Source organism: Oryza sativa, chromosome 1, assembly GCF_034140825.1.
Source record: "Oryza sativa Japonica Group chromosome 1, ASM3414082v1".
Taxonomy (NCBI): Eukaryota; Viridiplantae; Streptophyta; class Magnoliopsida; order Poales; family Poaceae; genus Oryza; species Oryza sativa.
In genome coordinates, this window is record NC_089035.1 from 11,886,627 (window position 1) to 11,908,536 (window position 21,910).

At 39.4% G+C, this 21,910-nt stretch overlaps 3 protein-coding genes across 3 annotated transcripts; 2 read left to right on the forward strand and 1 right to left on the reverse strand.

Moving 5' to 3' along the window:
• The first annotated feature begins 441 nt into the window (after window positions 1–441).
• LOC107276731 (bidirectional sugar transporter SWEET16) lies at window positions 442–7,115 on the forward strand. Its single transcript, XM_015782013.1, has 7 exons — window positions 442–478; window positions 611–647; window positions 1,027–1,210; window positions 2,582–2,616; window positions 3,329–3,488; window positions 4,981–5,100; window positions 6,945–7,115. Exons 1-7 carry the CDS (start codon window positions 445–447, stop codon window positions 7,113–7,115), a joined length of 741 nt encoding a protein of 246 aa, XP_015637499.1. The 5' UTR covers window positions 442–444.
• Window positions 7,116–8,057: 942 nt separating this feature from the next.
• On the forward strand, window positions 8,058–14,215 carry LOC107278711 (disease resistance protein RGA5-like). Its single transcript, XM_066306970.1, has 3 exons — window positions 8,058–10,390; window positions 10,514–11,290; window positions 11,977–14,215. The coding sequence occupies exons 2-3, from the start codon at window positions 10,710–10,712 to the stop codon at window positions 14,030–14,032; spliced, it is 2,637 nt and encodes an 878-aa protein (XP_066163067.1). The 5' UTR covers window positions 8,058–10,390; window positions 10,514–10,709; the 3' UTR covers window positions 14,033–14,215.
• Window positions 14,216–18,791: 4,576 nt separating this feature from the next.
• Window positions 18,792–19,529, reverse strand: LOC4327292 (protein SENESCENCE-ASSOCIATED GENE 21, mitochondrial). Its single transcript, XM_015769215.3, has 2 exons — window positions 19,404–19,529; window positions 18,792–19,272 (listed from the first exon to the last, which is right to left on the reverse strand). The coding sequence occupies exons 1-2, from the start codon at window positions 19,445–19,447 to the stop codon at window positions 19,035–19,037; spliced, it is 282 nt and encodes a 93-aa protein (XP_015624701.1). The 5' UTR covers window positions 19,448–19,529; the 3' UTR covers window positions 18,792–19,034.
• Between the last annotated feature and the right edge of the window lie 2,381 nt (window positions 19,530–21,910).

Consider the following 21,910-nt stretch of genomic DNA (forward strand, 5'->3'; position numbering starts at 1 on the left):
CTGCAAGCAAGTAGCAATGACTAAACTTTAATATATCAAAACCCGAGAAATCCTGAAGGGGTATCTAGCTATATATAGGGGTGGGAGGATGACCTAGGGGTGCCTAGGGTCGTGCTCCACTAGCTTGGGGCGCACCCCACATGGGCCCCACTTGGGCCGGGGTCCCAAACATAATTACAAGCCCAGAGGCCCAAGACAGGTGACGCAGCACCTTGTTTATGTGATTACGGCCAAATTGCACGGAATTTGGCTATGAAGCTGGATCTGTTGGAAAGAGGGCTCTGAGAGCTTTCCATCAAGTACTCACGAGCCGAAAACGGAGATCGTATGCAGATTCGGCGGCCATTTGAAGTCAGCAGTATAGCAGGTGGCCAAATCTGATTCCAGTGGTTATATCCATAGTAGCCACTCGATCTGCTAGCTTATCCCTGTGAATTAGCTGCTATGGATTACTCCCTGTTCATCACCGGCGTCCTGGGTACGTACTGATCTCGCCGGCCGGATGGCGCAGGCAGAACGCACATATATTTCTATGTCAATCTCTGTACATATCTTCCTCTTTGGTCTTTTGTTGTCACATTACAGATTTTTTTTACCATGTCGCATGCAGGCAACGTCACTGCGCTTTTCATCTTTCTATCTCCCATGTGAGAGAATGGTCCTATATACTCCCTCCGTTACACGTTATAAGACGTCTTTTTTCTCTATTCTTATCCTCATTTAGATTTACTATATTTATAAAATTTGAACACATATATGAAGCACATATATGAGTCTCCACACGAATTTATTTAAAACACAAAATGTTTTATAATGTGAAACAGAAGGAAATATCAATCTAGCTATTGCCGTAGTGCTGCATATACCACCATTGCACGCATATATGCAGCCGTGACATCGGTCGGCTATGCATGCATATGAGCATATCTCTGCTTTTTGTTGCATTTATTTATACAGGAGCTTTTAAGTTTGTGCCTGGTTATTATACGCGTGCGTTTTCGTGGCTTGGTGCAAACATATACGCAGCCCGACGTTTTACACGATCGTGAGGAGGCGGAACACGGGTGTGCAGCAGCCGGAGCCATACGTGTTCACGCTACTCAACGCGCTCCTCTGGCTCTACTATGGCGTCAGTAAGCACAACGGCCTTCTCATCGCCACCATCAACGGCTTCGGGACCGTCATGGAGGCCATCTACGTCGTGCTCTTCATCCCACTACTAGAAAAATAATTTATTATCATGAAAAAAATCGTAGCATCAATGTTAAAATTATTGCAATAGATACATATTGCCACAATCTTAAAATCGTTGCTAGCCGTGGTAATAGGTTATTGCAACGATTTTTATTTAGTTGTAATAAATTTTGTTATTGCCATAAAATGTATGTGGCAAAAAATATATATTGCAACACTTCACATCGTTGCAATAAATAACTATTGCCACCACTCCATGTGTGGCATTAGTTCTACGTACCAAATTAAATATTTCAATATTAATTTATCATCCTAACTATTTTCTTTTGATATCTTGACATGGCTAGGATTCGAACCCAAGATCTCTCCCTCACGCGCGCTCTCCATGACCAACTCACCTACGCATCAATTTTGTTTAAAAATACATATAATTCCATTTGAGACTGCTTAACTGAGATTTGAATCATGAATTTGAGTATTTAAAAGATTTCAAATGATAAATTTAGGTTGTAGATCTCATCGAGAGGTATAAATTTCATATAAAATTTGTCCTAATCCGTGTCCATATGAAAAGAATAAGCTAAATTATGAGATGATATATTTTGTATTGCAACGAATTTGTTGATCATGGCAATAGAAAATAGTGAAAGTACCATGTACTGTGCAAATTGCCACAAAAATTAAATTTGTGGCGATAGAACATATTTTTTTGCAATAATAATATTTTTGTGGCGATAGCTCATTTCCTATTGCAACAAAAATACTGAATAAAACAACGATTGTAAGTCATTACAACAAAGTATAGTTATTTGCAACAGAAAAATTATCATTGCGATAATACAATATATTGCCCCGAATTATTTTTCGTTGAAATAAATTGGTGGCAATAGCTCAATTATATTGTAGTGTCCTCTACGCCACCAATCAAAACATGAGGGTGAGAGGAGAGTTGATCACTTTAATTTGTCGGGAGCAATTTTTTCTTTCAAGTATGTTAATTTGTTACATCTCCATAAAGGAAGATTCTATATATAAAATCATGAGTAAGAACTTTAATTTGGACTGAACTCAGCCAATTACTCACACGGAAGGGGATGGAGCCATATGGAAGCACATCCTCTAACTTCGCTTAAGTCATGGGTGTCCAGTTCCGTCCTATCCTCCATCTATTATTCTCATCCAATTTACCGCGAATTGCACACTAGTGATTGCCATGCAAATTCAGAGGATCCAAACCCAAACCCATATATACACTATTTCAACGTACTCTCTCCATCCCATAAAAATTGTATTTCTAGCTCCAAGGCTTTGTCCCACAAAAATTGTATTTCTAGCCACGTGGGACCCAACCAATTGATTCGTCTATATAAGTTCCCTTCCATCCCACGTAATTTGGGCTGCTAATGCTTATAATTTTATTAAGTATGCTAATTATATGGGTTAATTCTCTCAAACTTCCTTTTAATCATTTGTATATATAGAATGTTTACATGCAGTGGGTTCATTAAATAAGGTTATTGTGGTCATTTTTCAATCATACTATTTTGTCCTAAATTAACTAGAAATACAATTTTTATGGGACGGAGGTAGTAATTTTTTTTCAAACAAAGGTGTCAAGTCAACGCGTGTCTCGCTATCCTTGGAATCAAATCAATTAAACCCGGCCCTCAAGTTAGGAGTTGAACAAACATGAGCTGATGACAGTACTTTTTGTTAATTCATTAATCAAATCTGTTAACTAACTCGATTATTCAATACACTTTATTTAACAGTAGATTGTATTTGTAGCCCATTTAATTCATTCAGATAAATTAAATGATCCGTTATTGAACCATGCTTTTCCATTCAGAAATTTGGCCATACATATTTCACTAGCTAATGAACTGTTTATAGAAACCTCTGTTGTGTTCTAACACGATTCTTAGGCCTTTGTTTGAATCGGGGAAATTATAAATGATGATCTCGTAGAAAAAAAAGTAGAAATTATTAATTTCAAGCACCCTCGTAACTACTTGCTGCTGACAGTAGTGGCATGTCGATTGTATGAATGTCCCTGCAAATTTTGTTTCAAACTATATATTACGGAAGAATGATCACCAGAAGTCTTTGATTAATTGCTCTTTTTGCAGGATAGGACAATAAAATGGGCAGTGGGATTAGACATTGGCCTTTCTGGAGCTGTATTAGCAGTGGCAACATTTGCCATTAGCCAGCTACAATTGAGAATCAGGGTGATCGGAATAATATGTGCGTGCTTCAACGTGTTGATGTATGCCTCTCCACTCACAGCCGTGGTAAGGCCTCACCGTCTTTAGGCTCAACTTTCGTTTGTTGTGCCATCCGCGGAACTGCCTATTCATTTGACGTGTGATCTTTAAAAAATCACCTAAATTTTTTCTACCCCTAGATTTATATCCAACGGACTAAAAAGAAAATAACAAATACATATATACTTACATAATATTTTTATCAAAAATTACAGTGACTTACATGTCATATCAACTGAATTTACAAATGAAATTTTAGTTATATAGGATTGTAATTTTTTATTTTAAATAAAACAACTAATACACATATACTTACACAACATTTACAAAGTTATATAGGATTGTACGTTTATATTTTATTTTAGTTTCAAATGTCTTAATTTAATTTTCTAATGTTATAGAAATCAATTTTTATTTAGAAAAGAACCGAGCCTAAGCGCCTTATCCACGCATGTAGCCTCCACCACCAATTGTCGTGCGCCAAAAAAATGTGAAATACCTGGGAAAAAAAATCACGCGACAGATATCTAGCAAAAACCGCAACTATGTATTTGTAATGAAATTTTATTTTTTTAGTTCATTCTAAATATAATTATAAACTTATGGTTAGACAAATATGTTATTCAACTACATAGTATTTTGACTATCCAACTATCCCACGCATTTCTCTCCAACTATCCAATTTTTTCCGAAGTTGGTAATATTAAAGTTTGCAATATACTACTCCTATATTAGATTAAAAATAGTTTTCCAAACGCTGAGTACCTATAACCTGTTGTAATAAAAACAAGATTATTATAGTTCACCGCAATAACAAATGGATCCTTATGTTGTGCTTGATATTACGGTATGTATTTTCAGACCAAAGCATAATTTTTAAGCAGGTATAAGAAAATCTTGCTAAATTAAATTACTGACTTTTTATATAATCAACTATCTTTACAAGAACATAAATAATTGTGGTATGGGTGCTGAATATGTGTTATGCCACAATAAAGTGTTTATTTGGTAAAATAATACTACCTCCGTTTTTTAATATATGATGCTTTTGACTTTTTAAGATATATTTGGCCATTTGTCTTATTTAAAAATATATTTTATTTTAAAACTAAACATACACATGATATCATCATTATCAAATCATTTTCATAATATTTTAGTCCAAATCATTTCATTATTTCTCAAATATTTAACATATATCCCGCGGCAAAGCGCGGGACATCACATCTCTCTCTCTTCTTTTTTAAAATTGGAATTATTAAAAGAAGTTATGGATTGATATTCTATCCATTTTAACTCTTTTACTGGGTTTCAATACAAGTACTTGTAATTTTGTGGTTAGAAAGAGAAATATTCGCATCGATACAACACGTATTGGTCTAGAATATGCGGCCCCCTTCATGCATTGAGTAGCTGATTCTTTGGCATTTACATGTTATATGCATGTACATTAACATCATGAAAATACATGAAAGGGTACATATATATATGTAACTATGATTGTGGGTTTGAAAAACAGATAAATGTGATTCAACACGAGAACGTGGATGCCATGCCGTTCTGGCTATCATTTTTCCTCTTCCTCAACGGAGGCGTCTGGCTTGTCTATGGGATAATTGACAGAGATATGCTGATTGGAGTAAGTATAATTGAGCCTCACTTCAAATAAGTTCAATATTGTACCCACGTTCAACATTCCACGGCTTGTTTATCTAAAAAAAAAACATTTCACGGCCCGAGGTTACTACATGCTCATCCTATCCTCTTATAAAACTGGAGCATTTATTTATCCCTAATAGAGTATGCAAGGGTACCACACTTTTTAATTTAATGTTTTGCGTTTCAATTTCTTCTTATTGTTAAGGTAACAAGAAGTATCATAAATTAATTAATAGAAAATAAATGTGGCGCCTTTCGGTATATTGTCAAATTACTGTAAAATCACTCGAACTAGTCAATGTGTTAACACATTTTTCTCCATACGTTTCGATTGTAATAGTAGAAAGGACACTATATCACTGAAATAATACCAGCAATGATCTCTAACCGTTAGAGAACAAATGGCAACTTGATTAGAGCAAAAAGGAATTGAAGAAAATCTATATTTTCCTAGGACGGCCAATACTAAAAATTTATGTCAATATATCCCTAATTATCCACATCATCCATATTCATCCTTCTCATTTTCTCTCCCTCAATTATAAAAACCCTACAGAGTTGGCCTTTACCTAGGCATGCAACTATATATCCTATAGTACAGTGTGCATAGTATCATCTACCTCTCTATTTCATATTATAAGGCCGTGTTTAGATTCAGGGGGATTCAGGGGTGAAAAATTTTGGCGTGTCACGTCGGATATACAGACACACATTTGGAGTATTAAACATAGTCTAATAACAAATTTATTAAGCCTAATTAATCCATCATTAGTAAATGTGTACTGTAGCACCACATTATCAAATCATGGCGCAATTAGGTTTAAAATATTTATCTCGCAATTTACACGCAATCTATGTAATTAATTTTGTTTTTTTGTCTATATTTAATACTCTATGCATGTGTCAAACATTCGATGTGACAGGATGAAAAGTTTTTGTGTGGGAACTAAACACGGCCTAAGTCACTTTAACTTTTTTCTAAGCAAATTTCTTTAAATTTAATTTACTTTACAGAAAAATATAGTAACATATATAACATCATGTTAGTTTCATTAAATCTAATACTCTCTCCTTCCCAAATTGATCGTCATATAATGGAATTCAAAATTTCTTAAATTGATCGTCATATAACCGTATGGACACAGATTTCATCAGAATACAATTAATGCAGCATGGGAGAATGTGTGCATGCTAAGGTATAATTGGCATGGTGTTTTAATCATAGTTATTAAGACCAGGCCGGTGATTGAACCGCTGGAGTGCTCGGTTCATCAGTTTATTGGTCTAACCGGTTTGATCAGGGTTAAATAGATAAATGATGCACTATAATCACAACAGAAGTCATAGCCCAGCGGTGGAGTGGTTAGGTGTTGCGTGACCATGTGTTTGATTGCGAGCCTCCACTCTTTTTTTCTCAATTTGTGATTTAAATTATTTTTGGTCTTTGTGCATAAACATATATGATGATCAATTTAGAAATGAGGGAGTAGTATGGTTGTTTTGTGTTAGAAATATTGTTAGGTTTTTCTATAAATTTGATCAAATTTAAAAAGTATTGATTTAAAAAATTAAAGCGACTTATAATATAAAAATGAGGACGTATATATATCTACTGATTGAAGCAGGCCGATAAATTTATGTCAATTAACATGCCAAGACTTATTAATTTACACATGCATGACCATTATGTTCAGAGTAACAGAGATATATATGACATCACACGTACTCCTAGCAAGAGTCCCCTATAGTTCTATTATTACAAACAGTTCAATTAATTTCTTTATTGGTGACATTTCCCTGACCCCCTGTGCTTGCCCTTTGCAGATCCCAAATGGTATAGGCTTCTTACTGGGGACAATCCAACTGATCGTATACGCGATCTATGCGAATTTCATCCATTGCCGCAGGCTTCGGCTCTTCCTTCGGGGTTTAGTGGGCAGGCAGGCTCTGGTGGCGCCTCTTCTCCCCAACGCCGTTGAAGGGCAGGAAGCTTAAGATCCAACGTCGTGCTGCCATGTTGCTTAATTACTGTGTGTGATCTTGTGTGTGCTTTTTATATTTGATCAGCTGTTTGTTTCATAAGAGTGTTCATGAAATGAGTTTGCTAATACGCACAATTGAGTTCTCGGGTTCATTCCAGCAAATACATGCTTTCTGATCCGTGCTTGTCTTGTCCCGTTTTCCGGTGGGCTGGCACCGAATGTGTAATATTGCAAGAACCCCAAAATGTAGGATATAAATGATGTAAACTGAAGGCACTGTGCTGGAATGGTAATGGTAATGAACTTTTGGTTGTTTTGATTTTTTTTCTATATCACTACTAGCAAAACCATTTTTACCATAGCAAATATTCTTTCCAGGCGGTAGGCCTCTCAGAGCCAAGCGGGCACCTACAAAAATGGCAGTGGGGTGGGGGGGGGGGGGGTTGGCGAGACCGTCGTTCGTCTGTGAAGATAGATTTTTGCAGGTGAACGGCATAAGACGCTTCCTATGATTATCGCAAGTGGACGCCTTATGTGGTTCACCTACGAAATTATGTCACCTTATGTCGTCCGCTGCAAAAAAGAGGTTATAAAACCTTCTTTCCCGAGAAGCTGTGCGACGAAGAGAAACACCATGGGAGGAAGCGGCACGAGTGGGGTAGGGCGACGGTCGGGAGCAGGAGGGCCCAGGGGAGCAGAGCAAGCGGGAGGAGGAGCGCGAGGCCGCCACCCACCCCTCAGCATCCCCTTGGGACCACCACTATTATTATTTTTATGTCATCAAAACTAGCCATCTATACTGCTGGGATGTAATTTAACCCGGTTTTGTAAGATGGGGTGGTGAAGATTTCTGATATTGCGGTTTAGGGATGTCAATTAAACTTGATGAAAAGATACGGGACGGCACGTGAACTTATTCCTCCGGCATATATTGGGCTCATCCTGTGTGGGCCTCAGCCCACGAGCCTCACACGTGCCATCGACGAGCCCCTGTGCCGTCTAACCGCCGCCGCCGGCCCAGCGCGCCGCCCTCCCCCTCCGGCCGGCCGCCCCACCGTCGGCGCAGCCGCGCTTTGCTCCGACGGCGCCCACCGCTTCCGTCGGAGCTGGCCGGTTCATGTGCAGAGCGACCGGCAGCAGTGGCCCCATCGGCTAAAGCGGTGGCGACTCCATCTGCGGCGACGAGCCCATCGACTAAGGCGGCGGCGGCGGTGCAACCATCAGCAGATCAGCTACGGAGGCGGTGGACTCCTTGGCCGTTGGGGGAAGCGGAAAGCTCGGCGGAGGTCCTTGGTCGTAGGCCGAGCCTCTGCCACAGGAAGGTCTGGTTACACATGAAGCATGGGAGTTCATCAATGGCAAGCTTGGCCTTCAATATCACTCCAGTCCAATCGCCAGAACAATCCGTGTGCTCACTATTGCTCCATTTCTTTAGTCTTGTTCTCTTATTTGCTCAGCCTGATTATTCCGTTATATTTTCTAATATGAATTTCTTATCGATAAGACGATAGTGCTCTATCTGAATTTCATTTGTTAATTTCTCTAGCTTCAGTTTCTGATTGATGGTCCGATCTGAAATTCAGAAGCAAGAAATGCGATACCCATGCTAAAATTCAGTGAACTTTTTATCTAATCCCAAACAGTTCTTTTAGGCTGTTTATGATTCACTGGTATTTTAGGTTGGCCAATAGGTATGTATGGCTGTATCATTATATCAAAAAAAAGATAAAATAGGTATGGCTGTATTTCCTTTACAAGTGAGAAAATCTGTTAGCTTCTTGGTAGGTTTCCTTATTGGCTATACTTGAATTTAGGCCAACTTACCTCAGTTCATCCACGGACCACGGTTCAGTTTCAAACTTGCTGTTATCTCTAGGGTGGTAAGATGGAGGAACTTCGAAAAGCTCTTATTACTCAGTGATCCATATGCATTGTCTATATTTGCACCATCAAATAGTACCTAAACATCGCGTTGAGTATAGCAACACTATCAATTTCAGGAATTAAGCCGGAGCTCCTCTGCATCAGTTATACGCGCACTAGCTAGATTTTGAAGTTAAAACCCACTGGAGCAGCCGTGGCCCATGGGTGCAGGTGCAAAGACACCCAATAAATTATGTTTTACATGAAAAGGATAGATTTGGAACCAATTGTTGCACCATTGTTTTAGCCAAAACCAACAACACGCTTGCTTTACCAAATTCAACTGACCTATTCAAGTAGCACACCAACCAAAGTGCACACTAGCGTGCAGCAATAATCAATTTTGGAATCTACCATATTTTATTTATTTAATTAATTTTTACACTAATTAGAGTTCTCCCATGATTACCCCACCTTAATTTAGGAAGCATTTTTTGGCTTTGTGAAGTTCCCCCAAAGTGCTACATTTTGGTTAAGAGACACTAAATGCTATTTCAAGTAGCCAAAACAAAGCATATGGATCAGCTAATGTCTTTAAACTATGGAAACATGATGCTAGTTTGTGAATAACAAGGTCTGCTATAACAATTGGGAATTAACAAAGCACAACTTGCTATAGTTCAACTGAACAAAATAATTTTCATAAAATGAGATCAACTTGGTGAAGGATGTGTAATTCTCCTGGAACTTGTCAAAATACTGTGAATATATATACTATTTTAGATGAATTTAGGAATGAGCGGATTTTGGTCAATAACCAGCTCCAGGAAGTTTTCGACTATAGAAAGCATTATTCACAAATTTCTAGGTTCTTTGCAATTATATTTGCAAAGAAAACAGGGATCAACAATTTTTGTATTGTGTGTCAAAAATCACAAGGTTTGAATTTTCAAATACATGTTTTCCTTATAAAAATCAACGGGAGAAATACTTGTCGTATATTGTGCTTAAAGTTTGTATTTTAAGGATTCAGGCTTGTAGTTTGACTTCAATTTTTAATTTTCACACTATAATTCAGTGACTTCTAAACATAAAACTTTGACTAATTCAAATTCATGTTAACTTGGAATTAGTATATTATCCTTTGTACCAATTCCATTTATGGGGATCCAATGGGGCCATGGATTAATCAGCTGGACAGCTGGTTGGCATAACTTCTCATTCTGTCCACGGGAAGATTAAGTTAAAAGTCATTGTGCCCACTGGAACATAAGTAGAACTCAAGAAATAGTACATAGTACATGATATTTTTGACCAGGAACCGAGTACATGATGTACATCCAATATTATTCGTCTACAATGTACACGATTTTTAAGGTGCCATGCATCGATAAAACAGAGACCGGCAAGAGTTGTGTATAAAAGGTAAATGAGCATGGCTCTTGTAATGATCTTCATCTATTTATATTCAGTAATTTCTTGCTCAATTGTTCTCTGTCCTCATAGACAAATTGCATATTGATTTCACTAATCCCATCCTCGCTCTAGGTGATTAGGTGTCAATTACCAACTGAGGCCATCGTGGTGAGTACTTCGGTGGGAGTGATGAACTCACTGCTTGTGAAGCTCACCTCCCTGCTGGGAGAGGAGTACAAACTGCTCAAAGGTGAGAAGGATGACATCAAATATCTCTGAGACGAGATGAGCAGCATGAATGCTCTGCTTGTGACGCTGACAAACATGGATGGGCTCAGCGATCAACAAAAGGAGTGGAGGAACAAGGTTCGCAAGCTCTCCTGCGACATGGAGGATTGTGTGGACCGTTTCATGCACAAAATCAGTGAGCACAATGGATTGGCTGGTGACATCGATATCTGACTTTATGGCTCGTGTCCAGGATGCAATTGAGCATCGTGACAGGTATAAGCTCAGTGAGTCTGTCCCCACGGCTACACCGACTCATGTTGTTGCCATTGATCCTCAGCATCTAGCACTGAATGAAGAGGAAGATGGACTTGTAGGCATTGAAGGTCCGAAGCAGAAAATCATAAGAATGTTAATGGATGAAGAGGAGGGATCACGGAAACTCAAGGTGATTTCCATCGTGGGCTCTGCTGGTATTGGCAAGACTACCCTTGCCAAGCAAGTGTACCTGGAAATCAAAGGCAGATTTGATTGTTCGGCTTTTGTGTCCTTGTCTCAAAATCCAAGCATGAATAAGATCTTCACACATATACTTTCACAGGTGGGGTTCAAAACCCGAAGACCTTTGCACCGTGAGTATGATCTCATCGATGAACTTAAACAATATCTCAGGGGAATGAGGTACGCTCATTTGTGCGTGCAAATGTTTTATTTTTCTTTTTCTATGAAAGGATTTCTTCCTGGACTATAGTTGTTGGGCTAAATGAAGGGATCAAACTAAGTGATACAGATTACAGAGTAACATTTCTGGTAAATTATAAAAAAAGATATATGATAAAATGGCAAAGTCACCTTTTTAATGACTACATCAGCATCAAATTACTGAGGTCAGGATGAATGGATGGTGGCCTTGTGATCCCATAGAAAATGCCTCTTTTGCGCCTTGTTTACAATAACTATAGGTCAAGACCGACAGAAACAAATACATGAAACAAAAAATTGCAGTAGCTAGAGCTTTTGTAATACTGTATGCTACTATGCTGCGTAGCACTGTAAATTTCAGCTAAGGGTTTTTTTTTGTTTTAGATTATTCAGATATATAGAATTTTATAAATAACAAAAAAATGAAAAAAATCACTATTTTATTTCTAAAGAAGAATGTTCAGAATTAAATAGTTCTCCTTCAGGATTATTTTTTTTTTTCAAAATATGTTCAACTTATGCTCTGTTTTTTTCCAACCAAAGTATACATTCTATACCATTTAGAACTCATATTTGTCGATGGTAATTTGTAGAATCAATCACTTGTCAGTGACAAAACATAGAATTTCTTAAGAAATAACCATCTTTATAAATTCTCTTGATAGGTACCTCATTGTGATCAATAATATTTGGAGTGAATCGGTATGGGATACGATCTGCTTGGCTTTTGCACTTCGTAAATGTGGTAGTAGGGTTATAATAACTACATGTATTGAGGATCTAGGGAGTGTATGCCGCCCAAACTTTTATGGGCACATCTACAAGGTTGAACCACTTAATGATTTTGACTCGAGAATGTTATTCTTCAGAAGAGTTTTTAGTAATGAGGATGCTTGTCCTGATCATTTAAGAAAAGTATCAGAGGAAATTTTAAGGATGTGTGGAGGTGTACCATTAGCAATAACTAGTGTTGCTAGCATATTGGCTGGTCAAGGTGACATGATGATCGAGAAATGGGAGAGGATACTAAGCTCTCGTGGTTATGAGTTGGAAACAGATCCTACTATAGGATGGATGAGACATGTTCTGAGCTTTAGCTACAGCAATCTTTGTCCTGAACTTAGGACTTGTCTATTATATCTTTCTACATTTCCAGAATATTGTTCGATTCGCAAGGATGATCTGATCAGACAATGGATAGCTGAGGGTCTAGTTAAGGAGAAATTTGGATGCGATCAGTATGAAATTGCAGAAATTTACTTCAATAATCTGATTAAAAGAAGTATAATCAACCCTGTTGATATCGATGATTGTGGAATGGTGATGTCTTGTCGAGTGCATGATCTGATGATTGATCTTATCATATCAAAGGCCATTGAAGAAAACTTTATTGCTATATTAGATGATCAGCATACTATGAGAGGATCTCATGAAGCACGTCGATTTACCCTTCACTTCAACCGAGACCTGGAAAATACAGAGCAGAACTTGGTGCTGACAAGATCAGTTCACCACCAAACTCGATCAATTAGCTTTTTGGGTCCTATTCAATGCATGCTTGTTATATCAGAGTTCAAGTACTTGCGACTCCTACAGATTGAAGTTTATTACTCAAACATTGACAGCTATGATTTAACTCATATGTGTGAATTTTTCCAATTAAGATACTTCAGAATCAGAGGTATCCTCTGCAAACTTCCAGAAAAGATTGGAGGACTCAAATATCTGGAGACATTCGATATAGATGATAACGTGAAAAATATTCCATCAGATGTTTGTAAGTTGTCATCAATGGCACATCTGACTTTACCAAAGCATGCAAAGATTCCCAGCGGCATTGATAAATTGGTAGCCCTCAGAACTCTGAAGGTCTCAACTAGCTATGATACATCAATAGAATTCTATGAGGGCTTTGGCTCTCTGAGAAAGCTAAGAGAGCTTGAGCTTGGTGCGACTAATTACATGTCAAGAGACAAGGTTGTTTCACTGGCTGCATCTCTCATGAAACTTGGAAGCTGCAGTCTTCGGTCCCTGATTCTTCGCAACGGTGACTTATCACTTGAGGCCGGTGACCGCCTGAATTTTTGGTCCCCTCCTCCGCTCCATCTTCGCAGGCTTCATGTTTTCGAGGTCGTCTTCTCATATGTTCCAGATTGGATCGCAAAACTTGATAAGCTCACAAGCATGGTTATTCGTATTCGCGAGATCTCGAAGGATGGGTTTGGTGTTCTTGCAAGGTTGCCTTGCCTCCTTTTCCTTAGATTGAGTGTTCATCGTGTCAAGGAAGAAGACGCCACCATTGTTGTCTGCAGTAGGACATTCCAACATCTGAAGGAATTTTGGTTCAGATATAAGGTGCCATGCCTGGTGTTTGAGCCATTGGCGATGCCCAGACTGCAGATCCTGAATATACAATTCGACGAAGAATGCCTGTATGGAAGGGATGATGGTGTACCATGTGAACCGGCTGGCATCGAGCACCTGACTAACCTTATGCAAATCTCTGCACATATTCATCTAGCTCACCATTGGATGTGGCAAACTCCGGCCTTGCCGCGAAGAAAGGTTAAGCATTTTAGTGAAAGACATGATGAGGATGGCCATGGCCAGGTTGAAGAAGAAGCTCCAGTGTACAAAAAGGCAGCGGAGGCCATGTTGACAAGAGCAACCAGCAAGCATCCTGGGATTCACTATGTTAATATTCAGTTTATACAGATGTAAATGATCATCCTTTTTTACAGAAGATTTGCTGCTAATGTGTATATGATGCTAGTGATTGCACATATTTCAGAATTGTACTTCCCACTGTTTATACCATATTGCACCAACTAGTTGATAACCTGTAGCTGACAAGTATTATTGTTTTTAGTTTTCCATGATGAAATAACTTCAGAGTCCAAGCTTTACTTAGGGGGTACTTGCACAAGGTATAACACTGAGTTCAGAATAGGATCAAAGAACATTCAAGAAAAGTCACCCATTTCATGTATAAGTATTACTAACATCTTTAGTGTAGGGCATCTATAAAAACATCTCTAGTGTAGTGAAATTCAATAGTACACCCAATAAGATGACTGCGCATGTGCAGACACATCCTAATTAGCAATAGAAGTGTTTGCTTTTGTATGACATGGATGAAAATGGAGGCTTGGAGAAATTGGGTTGATTAGACCCAAAGGGTTCGTATCTTCTGCCTTCGGTCTCAAACGCAAACTTTACCGTTGCTTCATCCTTTCGGCGATCAATAGCCGTATGCATTGGCCCGATTAAAGTGCTAATTGTCAAAGTACTTAATTAGCAGCTGCTCGTCTGTTTTCTTTTTCCAGGAAAAAAAATCCGGAGACACATCGTTCAGGAATAAAATGCCTAAGCGCTTAAAAACCACCTCATAACCCAAATGCCTAAAATTAGTGAATTTATTTTCCAAAAGCTTCAAGAAATTTATGTGAAATCAAAGATAGCCTTGATGTACTACTACTATGTGGAATCAAAGTGACAAGCACAGTAAGGTAAGAGATCAAACAAAGAGATGGAAGTTGCTTGCATCTCTAAACCAACTAAAATTGAGTATTATCAAAATTTTGTTAGGCAACAAAGTAAATACACTCTTACCTGGTATCCTACTAAAAGATATAAGAGAAGTTTTACTCTTATAAAAACATTACTGTATTAAAATTTAATATGGTTGAAAATCAAACTATGTAACAAACAAGTATTGAGCTAGAGCAGGGTTCAATATTTCGTTTTCGGTATTTGTATCGAGGTACCGATATAACGAAATTTTCGAAACGAAATTGTATGAATTTTTGAACAAAATTTGATCAAATTTGAACAAAACATTACCAAATTAAAAAAAATTAAAAATTTCGATCGAAATAATATCATATCGAGGGGGTCCGATAGAACCGAAATATCGTTCCGAAATTTAGAACCTGAGCTGGACTACAAATTTCAGAGCACTCCAAACAAAGGGGAAAGAGAAATGAGCAAACGTTCCTCGCAAGGAAAAAAAAAAGAAAGAAAGAAAGGAAAGGAAATTAAGAGAAAGAAAACGAAATGAGCACACGCGTATTTAATTTTCTCTGCAGACCCATTCCGGCGTCGGGCGCGTGTTCTCTCGGCTGTGCACTGCTACTGCTAGTGGTAGTGGACGAAGACTCGTCGTCGTCGACTATGGGTTGACTAGGAAGACGGACATGAGTTTCTCCACGTGATGTGTGGAGCCAATTTTCCAAAAGTACTAAATAGAAACAGGCCAGCACAGTTGTAAGCAATCTTGATTTTTGCTCTTACAGGTTATACGAGGTTATTTGGCAACCTAATAACGACTCTAGGTCTCTAGCGTATAAATGCATGAAAAAGTTCACTGAAAAGCTCAGTAGCTCACGACTCAAAATTGTGTTCTTGGAATAATTAGTTTTTAAATATATGACGCTGCTGAAATATGACCACTTTTCTAAAAATTTGAAGTAAATATAAAAAGTATAGGTAAAACACCTTTAATCACAAAATAATAAGTTACAATAAAATAAATAATATTTACAATTATTCCAAATTAGGGGATTCCTCGGTAGCCTTGCAGATTAGAAACTCTTGTTTATGTCAAGTCTTCGTTTATTTGTTCGGGAATTGGATTTTAACTAGCTCCATATATGGAATTCTTTCTATGCACTGTTCGGTATACACACCATATGCTATGAAAAAAACTAGAAAAATGTATATGTATATATGTAATTATAATTGTATTCCACCTTTAGATATGTAAAGTCTCATTTTAAAATGTATTATACAGAGAAAAAATAATGAAATTCTAATATATTTACTCTTAAAACTGTAGTTTTTCCTTTTTTTTTGTTACGGCTAAAAATATAATGGATTTAAAGTTGGGACTTTACCCATATGTGTGTATAACACTACTGAAAGTCACTACTAAAAAAATGACTTTCCTCAAACAATCAACACCAATTTTCACAAATGGCTGAGTGGCCCGGCTCCACCGAGATATCTGTAAAAATTGACATACAGGTGGCACACCCACGCACAACAAATCATTTTTCGTAGGCAATCGGTTATGTCGCCCATGAAAAGAAAAATCATGAAAAACCTAAAAATCCCAAAAATTGAAGCCCTAACCCTAGCTCCTATTGGTGGGCGTCGTTGTTGTCGTCGCTGAGGCCCAACAGCTCCTGATGCCGCCGCCAGCGACGCATCCACTCCTCCTAAGGTCGGCGCCATCATAGTCCGCCATGCATCGTTGTTTATCATTGTAACCATTGTTGGATCCGCCGTCCTTAGGCCACCATCGTCGTTGTAGCCCTAGTCACCGTCACCCCCTCCCAACTCCTCCACCGCCTACACACCCTTGCCATCAGGGCCTCCGCTGCTGATCCTCCCCCATCCCGATGCCAGTGATGGCAGATCCACCCTTTGCAGGGGCAGCGGCGGCAGATCCGTTCGTCACGGCGCCACCCGGTGGTGGCTCCCGTCACGACACTGCTTGCCTTACTAGTCCCTTTGCTGGAGGATCTCTCTCCAGAGGAGGAGTAGAGGAGACGAAGGGGGAAAAGTAGAGAAGCTAAGGGATAGAAGGGAACATGGAGGAGTTAAGAAGAAAAAGGAAAAGGTATAGATGGCCAAAAGGCCCGCCCGGCATGGCCCGGCCTAGGCACGGTGAGGCACGGCCCACCAGCTATCGGGCCGGCACGGCCCGATCGGCACTTCGTGCTGGGCCGTGTCGGCCCATGGGCTGCACCTTCTGCCTAGGCACGACCCACCAGCTGTCGGGCCATGCCGTGCCGGCCCGAAGGCACGGGCGGCCCATCGGGCCTTTTTTAGAATAAGTCTATTTTTCGTCCCTCCTCTTTGCGCGGTTACATGTGTATAGCTAAAATAAGTCTATTTTCCATCCCTCTTCTTTGGGCTGACATATGTATAGCTAAAATAAGTCTATTTTCCATACCTCCTCTTTGGGCTGACATATGTATAGATAAAATAAGTCTAATTTATATCCCTATCCTTTCGGTACATGGCATATAATATGTCTATTTTTACTCCCTAATTTATTTTTTGTGTATCGGGCCTGACTGCCGGCCCATCGTGCCGTGCCGGCCCGGTCGTGCTGGGCCGGCCCAACGTGCCGGTGGAGGGGCCCAGGAACGGCCCGGTGGTCGGGCCGTTCCGTGCTTGGGCCGGGCTAAAATGTCGTGCCATGGGCCGGGCCGTCAGGCCTCGGGCCTTTTGGCCATCTATAGGAAAAGGTGGTGGCCTGCAAAAGTTATTTTTACATGTGGACCTCTTGCCCGTCTAAAAAGTAAAGACGGACCACTTATGAGGTCCACTTGCCAAAGTGGATTTTTTAAACAAGTCTTAACTCGGGAATGCTCATTGCCGGGCGTCCGGCGCGGGGGGAGCCGGATCGGACGCTCCCCCCGCGCGCCCTCCCCCACGTGCGTACGGCCCACCCACTTCTCTCTCTTATTTTTTCAACAAAAGATGTTTCACCTAGTGTATTTACAATGTTTCACTATTTATAGATCCAATGTTGCAGTGAATTAAAATACTCTTTTGTAACAAAAAAACCCACATATTTTAGAAACTCTCTATCAAGGGAATTTAGTTTATTTTTTGTTCTACAAAAAATTTTTCACCTAGTGTACTCACAATGTTTCACTATGTATAAATCTAATGTTGCAGTGAACGAAACATTCCATTGCAACAAAAAAAATCCATATATTTTGGAAACCCCCTATTAAGGGAATTTGGTTTATTTTTTGTTCCACCGAAAAATGTTTCATCTAGTGTACTCACAATGTTTCACTATGTATAGATCTAATGTTGTAGTGAACTGAAACATTCTTTCGCTATTTGCTGAAACATTGTTTTTATATAAGGTGAAACAACACCTGATTTAAACGAGTGAAACATTTTCGATCTGCTTAGTGAAGCAATTCCGATATACCTGGTGGAACATCGTGCAACATTTAAAAATAATTCAATAATAAGCTAATTTTTTTCGTCGGAATATATCCATGTGTGGTCTTGTTTTGAAGATTTAATTGTAACGAATTTAATAGTGTAATCGGATCATGATTTGGATAAGTAATTTAAGAGAAAAATCAGTTTAAAGTAGTTTTGTACGTAAATCGGGCGCTGACGTCGTGCTGACGTCAGAGCCCGATTTTAACCTGTTTGCATGGGGCGCCCGAGCGGAAGGCGTTCCCATCTTAACTGGGTAGATTCTAAAAGAAGCGGTAGAATTTTTAAGTGCCATATATATATATATATATATATATATTAGTTGGACTATGCACCTGAATCTTGCATGCATAGAATACGTTCCCCCATATATAATAACATAGATGAGGAATTTGCCTTCTTATTGAAGTTGAACACCATTTCATGCCAATATATATATGTCCTCTGAAACTTTATGAGTTCTGCAGTATGAATGAAATACGCACGCATTATATATAGGCTCATGTTCTTATAATCCTCTATTAGTATTATTATCAATCTTCATACCATCTGAACAAAGGTAGCTCATTTCATATTAGAGAACACCGAGAAGACGAACCCAAAGAAGCAGTCGTCCTCAACGAAGCAACTCAAATTAGGCCTCACAAGCTCTCAAAAGGAGGCCAGCGACAGCGATCAACTAGGTAGCGCGCATCTCAAAGCAGAGTACATAGCTAGCCTCGACCGACCGATACGTCGACGATCTGTCTCAGTTGGCAGCCATCCTCTTGGAGTTGGAGAGCAGCTTGGCGCGCAGCTCCGCCGCGTCCACCTCCTTTGCGCCGCCGGCCGGCCGGTAGTACCCGGTCACCGGGTCCGGCACCCACGCCGTCTTCTCCTCGGCGGCCTTCGCCATCGTGCGCTTGGCCACCGCCGCCGCCACCTTCTTCTCGTCCGCCCTCCGGCCGGCTCCCTTCGCCACGGCCGCCGCCACCGAGTAACCCCTCCTGCAAATCATCATCACACATCACCCACGGATTAATTAATTGGCCATCAATACACAAAACAACACACTAACACAGCACTTGTAAAGAAAACAAACGATTTCATGGACAACTTGAATGCATGGAGAGCTAACCTTTGTGCCAGAAGGCTGAGACAGCTCGATGCAACCCTCTCCATGGATGATCAACTTTCTTTCTCTCTCTAAGTTTGAACTATATGTAAAAATGAGCTGGTAAATCAGGAATCTTGTTTGAGTTGTGAGGAAGGAGAGAGCAGCCGGTGGCTTGTTATATAGACATCGAGAGGAGCTGGAGGAAGAAGAAGAGAAGAGGAGGAGGCCAACGTACGAAGACGACGACGACCAAAAGGAAGGCTCTTGGAAGACGTCCAAGAGGCAAGGGGCATATGCATGACACAAAAGCCGAAAGGCTGTTTCGCCACGTGTGGAGCCAGTGAGCCGGAGCCGCACGGCTCGACGTGGCTGGCACGCGGGGCCGACCAGCTCTCGCTGAAAGACGCTGAATTTTAGGCTGTGCTCGGTCTACGTTAAAATTATAATTTTGGTTAAAATTAGAACGATGTGACGAAAAAATTAAAAGTTTACGTGAGTAGAAAAGTTTGATGTGATGGAAAAAGTTAGAAGTTTGAATAAAAAATTAGGATCTAAACACGGTGTTAGTTCGATTTGATATTGATTCCCCTCCCCTGAATTCGTGGTTGCGTTTAGCCGTCTTCTCGATTCGCTTCGGCCGCATGCGGTTTGAGTGGACTGCAATACAAAGGAGGCTTCTTTTCCCCGCGGCCGTAAGATATGATATGGATCCTCCCAGCTGGACCACGCTGTGTGGCCTGGTTTTTTCTTGCTTGGGGAAACCAAAGATAAAAAGACAACAAAAAAAATGCCAAATGAGAGGTGTTGTGTGGAGCTAAGCCCAAATGATTAGGACATGTCGTTGATACATGATCATGATGTGTGTTTCGCAGCCAAACATTTTATAATGATCACCTATATTAATTTATTCGAGATCGACGCGCGGCGACGATATATAGCTTGAGACTTAATTTGGTGAGCATTTGTTTATTCCATTATTACAGGAAAAGATGAGCAAAATATATGGATCGGACGACAAAATTACCAACCATGCCAAGTCATACATACTTGGAAGAAGGCAACAAATTAAAGAAACGTTACATGTAACTTTTTGTTTTCCTTTTACGTGTGAACTTCAGGCTAGCTTCAGTTATACACACAACACAAACTAGCTAGCGCATACAAAACCAAATTAGCAAACCACACAATATGATCCCTTGTAATTAAAGCAAATGGAGATGACATGGAATCCGTGGCCCCTTTTTTCCACAAAAGAAAGAGGAGAATCCGTGGCCGTCAAGTCGGCTAGCTAAGCTCGCCCCTGCAAGCTGGAGTCCATGCATTTTTGCATATGCGTTGTGTTGACTAGTTCCCTTCTTGGCACACAACACGTGGATGAGTAAAGCTTCTCCATGAATTAACTCTTCTTTTTCTCCACTAATTTAACTTCTTCCTCGCTTTGTACTCTCAATCGAACGACCTAATTTTTTTTTCACATGTGGCCAACGTTTCTCTCTGCGTACGCCAGCACGGATCGCATGAACACAACGCCGCTCGCGAAAGGGGGGAGCATGAGCCTGCAGGGTCCATTCGATCGCATATACGGCTCGAAAGGTTTGGCGAAAAAAAGATAAGGCAAAGATGTTTGTATATTTTGTTCATGGACATAATGATGAGGTCGAGTAGGATGAACGGGCTGCTTTAATTGAGAAAATATGTAGTGTAAATCACATACTCCCTCCGTACTCGTAAAGAAAGTTGTTTAGGACAGTGACACGGTCTCCAAAACACAACTTTGACTTCTTATTTCTATAAAAATATTTATTGAAAAGTGATATATATAGGGAAATTTTACGGTACAATATACTGCAAGTATATATGATCTAACGGTATAGATTGATTTCATTTTTTAGTTAATTAACTTGCAGTATAAAATTTGAAAGGGTAATTTTGTCTTTTCTTCGTTATTCTATTATCAAATCGTGCTATCTTCATGTGCTTTGTCATCGGATGGCGCTCAGGATGCTCCTCCCCTAGTGCACGATAAGATCCAGGACCGGGTACGTACTCCCAATTAGATTCAATCTGAACTAAAAATTACTAAAGTGTTATTTTATTTTCTATCGAATTCCTAATATACTCTTCTATATACTGTCAGTATATACTCGTAGTATATTGTACCGTAAAATTTCTCTGTATATATGCATACTTTTATGAAAGTATTTTTCAAGACAAATCTATTCATATAATTTTTACATTTTTAAACTCAACAACTTGAGAGTTATTCATGATTTATATTCCCAAGGTTTGACTTAAACATTGTCCTAAACGACTTTTTTTACGAGTACGGAGGGAGCATGTCATTAAAATTTAATAATTACCATTGAATCGATAAATAAACGTTTGATATTCGTACATGTCAATTTTTACCCATGAGTAAATATATGAGTAAAATTTTTTACTCATAATGACGTTGACGAATTACGTAGTGACGTTGACGAATTACGTATGTCCATTTTTCAATACAATGGTAGTTTTCATGTTTCTAC